The 6000-nt window shown below is 57.3% G+C and overlaps 2 protein-coding genes across 2 annotated transcripts in view; one reads left to right on the top strand and one right to left on the bottom strand.

The window, feature by feature from the left end:
* ETH_00035060 (uncharacterized protein) overlaps window positions 1-94 on the top strand; it is a gene marked incomplete at both ends in the record, with an annotated part of 2049 nt that extends 1955 nt beyond the window's left edge. Inside the window, one exon of the mRNA XM_013375922.1 lies at window positions 24-94. Coding sequence (XP_013231376.1) covers window positions 24-94 — 71 coding nt within the window. The remainder of the gene's footprint in view (window positions 1-23) is intronic.
* A 170-nt stretch (window positions 95-264) lies between these two features.
* ETH_00035055 (CMGC kinase, MAPK family TgMAPK2, putative) lies at window positions 265-5102 on the bottom strand (the record flags this gene model as incomplete). The annotated part of the gene is made up of 9 exons (XM_013375921.1): window positions 265-1075; window positions 1244-1348; window positions 1491-1580; window positions 1884-2013; window positions 3516-3709; window positions 3950-4028; window positions 4217-4318; window positions 4419-4638; window positions 5037-5102. The coding sequence occupies 9 exons, from the start codon at window positions 5100-5102 to the stop codon at window positions 265-267; spliced, it is 1797 nt and encodes a 598-aa protein (XP_013231375.1).
* Between the last annotated feature and the right edge of the window lie 898 nt (window positions 5103-6000).

Here is a 6000-nt window from a genome sequence, read left to right as displayed (position 1 = left end):
CAGCAGCTAGGTATTTGCTGCAGCGCAGCAGCAGCTAGGTGTTTGCTGCAACGCAGCAGCAGCAAATAACCACATGCTCGTTAAGATGCGCTGAAGCAGGACATTGGGGTGTGCGTGCACCTGGTGTGCGTACACCCCACGCAGTTTGCTTCGAAACCAAATGAGAAAACATAAACCCTAAACCCTAAAACCTAAACCCTAATGATAAGTGTGGCAAATGCAAACAGACAGCTGTAAAGAGTGGGGCCGACGGCTTACATGCAGTCAGCGTCGCTGTGATGCTTCAAGGCCTTTGCTGCTGCTGCTGCTGCCGCTGCTGCTGCTGCTGCCCCCTTGGGTGTAGCGTCCATACACCGCGCTGTGCGACGGCGTCGCTCCCGCTGCAGCGTACATGGCCGCACCCGCAGCAGTTGCTGCTGCAGGTACTGCTGCTGCTGCTGCTGCAGGAGCTGGCGCGGGGTAGGAAGTGTAGCCGGAATGCACAGGCGAAGCAGCAGCAACAGGCTTCTGCTGCCGCCTGTGCTCATAGTGCCCTGATGACAGCTGCTGAGACACAGGGGCCTCCCTGCTCGGGGGCCCCCCATACACCATGTGTTGCTGCTGCTGCGGCTGCTGCTGGGCGTAGACAGCAGAGGGGGCCCCAGCAACTGAGAAGGGGCCAGCGGAGGACTGCCGCTGCTGCTGCAGCAGCTGTTGCTGCTGCTGCTGCAGCAGCTGCTGTTGCTGCTGCAGCAGCTGCTGCTGCTGCTGGGCGTAGCTGCCGCTGCTCTTGTGGCTGGGAGCAGCAGAAGCAGCAGCTGCTGCGGGCTGCTGCTCGCCCACAGAGTGGTGCGTGGTGCTGTGGCGCGAAGAGCCTCGCGCATCGCCCTCTCCCGCACCTGCTGCTGTAGCCCCGCTGCTGCTGCTGCTGCTGCTGCCGCTGCTGCTGCTGCTGCTGCTGCTGCTGCTGGGGACTGTGGAAGCTCCTGAAGTGCCCTGCGAAGAGGCCCCGTGGCCGTGTCTGTGGCGCCTCGTTTCCCTCTTTTTTCGAATTACCTCATTATAAACTTTTTCTCTGTAGTCTTCAACGGAGTATCTGCAGCCGTACGTACACCCCAGCAGCGAGCAGCAGCCCATGCAGCAGCGCCACCAAAGAGTTGCACAACGCTCTACTGCAGCAGCCCCGCTGCTCCTGCTGCTGCTGGAGGAAGCAGCAGCAGATCTACGGGCTTTTTCCGCAAAAGTATAAAGCTTTTATTCTCACTTTGTGTTGTCATCAATGGGAATTGTTATTATGCGGCCACAAACAGGTTCATCTTCGGGATTATGAAATTGCCTCACGTAGGGGTGCTCGAGGGCTTTCTCTGCGCTGTACGTACACCCGAGCGCAGCACAGACTCACAGGGGATACGGCAGCAGCAGCAGCAGCAGCTGCAGCAACAGTCGCAGCAGTATCAGCAGCAACAGTAGAAGCAGCAGCAATAGCAGCAGCAGCAGTAGCAGCAGCAAACCTTATTCGTTTCAAGGGGTTAAACTGCAGCAGCTGCCGCAGCAGATCCAGTGCCATGGGCGGCGCGTCCGGGAAGTAGTCTTCGAGTTTTCTGCAGAGTCAGAAAAGGTTGCAGCAGATTGGAAGAACAAATAGAAGAGTTTCATCTGCTTATCGCAGTAGAATCAGACACATGCGGGGATAGAGAGTCCAGCAGCAGCAGTAGCAACAGCAGCCGCGGCAGCAACAGCAGCCACCGCAGCAACAGCAACGGTAGCAGCGGCAATAGTAACAGCACTAGAAGCGGGAGTAGCTGCAACAGCAACAGTAGGAGTAGCAGGAGTAGCAGAAGCAGCACTAGCAGCAGCAACACCAATAGCAGCAGCAGCAGCAGCAGCAGCAGCAGAGGCCTCACTTTTGCTTCACCACAGGGAGGCCCTCCATCATGGTAGCAGCAAAGGGGCTTCTTATTGCTGCCACGTCTTCGCGCGAAGGCCATCCAGTCAGCGTCACGACGCGCTCGAGTTGGTTCAGAGTAGAAGACCCTGCGCAGCAGCAGCAGCAGCAGCAGAAGCAGCAGCAGCAAGAGCAGCAGCAGAGCAGCAGCACCACCACATAAACGGGGCAAGGCAACGTCCAGGGCACAGCGAGGGCGATGTAGGGTTTCCAGATAGGGTTTAGGGCTTGCAGCTCATTCGGGTTTAGGGTTTCTGCAGCTAGGGTTTGTGCCGCGAGTGTTTATCCCAAGAGAGCCGCGAACCAGGGTTTGGGGCTTCGTAAGGAGCGGGGGGAAAGGGTTTAGGCTTTGCTGAAGAGGGTTTAGCGTTTAGGGCTCGCTGAAGAGGGTTTGGTGTTTAGTGTCTGCTTAGGAGGGTTTAGTGTGCAGTGTCTGCTTAGGAGGGTTTAGGGTTTAGTGTTTGCTGAAGAGGGTGTACTGTTAAGTGCTTGCTGAGGAGGGTCGAGGGTTTAGGGTTTGCTGAAGAGGGTTTAGTGTTTAGTGTTTGCTGGAAGGGTTTGGGGCGCAGTGTGTGCTGAGGTGCGTTCCGTGTGTGCTGGGGGGGTGCAGCGTTTGAAGTCGAGGGTTTAGGGTTTAGGGTTTGGGTACCGGGGAAGACGGGTTCCCCCGAAAGCAACTCTCCCAAAATGCACCCAAAATCGAGGGTTTAGGGTTTAGGGCTTAGGGTTTCTGTACCGGGAAAGACCTGCTAGCACCTCCCCCCCAATGCACCCAAAGTCGAGGGTTTAGGGTTTAGGGTACGGTTTAGGGTTTGTGTATCGGGAAGAATGGGCTCCCCCGAAAGCAACTCCCCAGCATGCACCCAAATTCGAGAGTTCATTTAGGGTTTAAGAGTACCAGGAAAGATGAGTTTCTTCGAAACCACCTCCCCCAAAAAGCCCCCAAAGTCAAGAGTTTAGCGTTTAGTGTTTGAGTATCGGGAAAGGTGTGCTTCCCCAAAAGCACCTCCCCCAGAACGCCCCCAAAGTCAAGGGTTTACGGTTTAGGGTTTAGGGTTTGAGTACCGGGAAAGATGGGTTCCCGCGAACCACCTCCCTCAGCATGCCCCCAAAGTCAAGGGTTTAGCGCTTAGGGTTTAGGGTCTGAGTACCGGGAATGACGGGTTTGTCCCAACGCAGTTCACCCAAAATGCACCCAAGACCGGGTTTAGGGTTTAGGATTTGCGTACCAGGAAAGATGGGTTTCCCCGGAAGCAGTTCCCCCAGAATGCACCCAAGACCGGGTTTGGGGTTTAGGATTTAGGTTTTAGGGTTTGAGTACCAAGAAAGATGGGTTTCCCCGAAAGCAGTTCTCCCGAAATGCCCGCGAGCTCAGGGTTTAGGGTTTAGGGTTTAGGGTTTGCGTACCGGGGAAGATGGGTTTCCCGGAAAGCAGCTCCCCCAAAATGCACCCAAGACCGGGTTTAGGGTGTAGGGTTCAGGTTTAGGGTTTAGGGTGTGAGTGCCAGGAAAGACGGGTTCCCCCGGAAGCAGTTTCCCCAAAATGCCCCCCAACTCAGGGTTTAGGGTTTAGGGTTTAGGGTTTGCGCACCGGGAAAGATGGGCTTGCCCGAAAGCAGCTCCCCCAAAATGCACCCCAACGACCACATGTCCACGCCCTTCGTGTAGCAAGTCGAGCCCAGCAAAATCTCGGGGGCTCTGTACCAGCGCGTGGCGACGTAGTCGGTGAGGACGGGGTTGCTGCTGGCGTCGCCGCCCTCTGCGTGCGCCACCGACCGCGCCAGCCTGACGCGCAAACCCCAAACCCTAAACCCCAAACCCTAAACCCTAACCCTGAAGTCACGTGCTGCGGGGGGCGACAGGCGGCGGGAACGAGGGAACCAGACGCGCGGGATGCGGACCGGGTCCGCGGACTCTCGGAAAATGCGCATGTTCAAGCTAAACCGGAAACCCTAAACCCTAAACCCTAAACCCTAATACACCCTGCAAACCCTCAGAAACCCCGAATGGGGGATCTCCTCTCACCCGAAATCCGCCACCTTCACGTGGCACTCGCTGTTCAGCAGAATGTTCGAAGGCTTCATGTCGCGGTGCAGCAGTTCGCCTGCAGCAGCAGCAGCGGCAGCAGCAGCAGCAGCAAAACAGAGGCGCTTTTGTCTCAGGCTCGCGAGGCTTGTTGAGAGTCACCGGGCAGATTTGGTCCGCACATGAAGTGGACGTACACCCGGAGGCCTGTGGAAAGCCCTGGAGGCGTTGCGGTGTATGCACAGCTCAGGAGGAGTGCAGCCTCACCAGAGTGCATGTATTTGATGGCCCGCAGAAGCTGATAAATGATATATTGTTTGTGAATTGCTTCGAGGATTTGCGCGCGAATGACGGCGTGTAGATCGGTTTCTGATCGCACAAGGCGCAAGCGGGAGGTGTCGATACACCCGGCACGCGGCGCAGAACGCGGGGTGTACGTACACCCGGGAACTGCGGCCGCTGCACTGACCCATGAAGTCGAAGACCAGATATATATCTCTGTCGTTGTCGGCCTTGAGGACGTTCATGAGACGCACAATGTTCTCGTGGCCAGCCAGCTGCTGCAGAAACATTATTTCCCGAAAAGTCCGCTGCGCATCTGTAGCATTATGAAAAGCCTCGAAGATCTTCTTCAGCGCCACCACTTCGTTTGTGCGGCGGTCGTAGCTCTTCCACACCACTCCGTACGCCTGCGCCGCTCAACGCCAAATCCTAAACCCTAAACCCTAAACCCTCGACCCTGGGCCCTGAGCCCTAGAGCCCTGTGCTCTGCTTCGGCACCAGCAGCTGCTGCTCCGCTGCTGCGCTGTTGCGGCTGCTGCTCACTCCGCAGCAAAACAGCCCAGCCAGCCCCCCGCGAAGGCGCAGCAACAGGAAGCAGCAAGGGGAAAACCTAAACCCCAGATAAACCCCAGAAAAGGGCTTGGGGGACCAGAGGCCACAACTAAAGCCAACTGCGAGGCGCAGGCTCGGGGCAGGAATGCCCGGGCTGGGGTGTACGTACACCCGGGAACCCACAGCCGCGGAGCAGGCGTTGGGCAGCTGGCGCGTGTTGGGGTGTACGTACACCCGGAAACGCAGGACTCACCCCCTTTCCGAGCTTCTGGACAATGTCATATTTGCGGAGAACGTGTTTGTCAACATCTTCAATCATTTTCGAAGAAACTGAGGGAAGCAGCGTCAGGCGCGGCCAGGAAGGAGTCCAGGAGGGCGGCCGTGGGTTGCTGCAGCGGGCGCAGCTTGCTGCTGCGGGCGTGCTGCAGCAGCAGCAGCAAGAAGGCCCTCGACAGCCCTGAATGCAGAGGCGCGGGGCAGCCCCTGTGGCCCCTAAAGCGGCTCGAAGAGAAGCCCAAAGAACAAAGGCTGCAGCAGCCCAGAGGGAAGGGGCCTCCGGCCTTGGAGGGGCAGCTGGCTTTCAGTTAGGGGCTGCCGGCGAGGCATAAGAGGCTTGCTGCTGATGCTGCGGGCCTTGGGCGCTGCTGCTGCTGGCGGCGGCCACGGCCAAACATTCAAAAGCCTCCTCGCTGCAGAGTCCGCACAGGCTAAGTGCGCCCCTAGAGACTGTGGTTGTCTGCTTCACACTTGTCCACAAGTGGGTCATTCGTATCCCCAGCCTTTATTGTTTCCAAGCTGGAAAAGAAGAGAGGCTGAGGCAGGCAGCTAAGGCGGCGGCGCACAGCAGCACTGTCAGTGCGCAGCCGCAGCGAGGAACAACTCGGGCTGGTGGCTGTGGAGTTAAAAATGGCTTTTCTTGGCTTTTCCCTTGAGACTTTATGAGTTTATTCAATAAAGAAAAGGGATTTGTACTTAGATCAAATCGCGGCGATGCTGGCGCTACATGTGCCCGGCTGCTGAGGCGGACAGCGGCAGCCGCATGGGTCTTCTTCGGCTGCCTCGGCAGATGGCTGGCGTCTCAATTTATTTTTGCGTTTAGATAAAAAGTTTACTCGCTTTTATCTTTTAGATCCACTTCATTCGAGATGCTACACGCCCCATTCAGCGCCGCCTCACGCTCAGTTGCAAACGGTGGCTTGCTGCAGCAACCGCAGCAG

Source organism: Eimeria tenella, genomic scaffold (assembly GCF_000499545.2).
Source record: "Eimeria tenella Houghton genomic scaffold, Eth_scaff30, whole genome shotgun sequence".
In the NCBI taxonomy this organism is placed as follows: Eukaryota; Apicomplexa; class Conoidasida; order Eucoccidiorida; family Eimeriidae; genus Eimeria; species Eimeria tenella.
The sequence above is the reverse complement of the archived record's forward strand: the minus strand, read 5'-3'. Positions and strand labels throughout refer to the sequence as shown.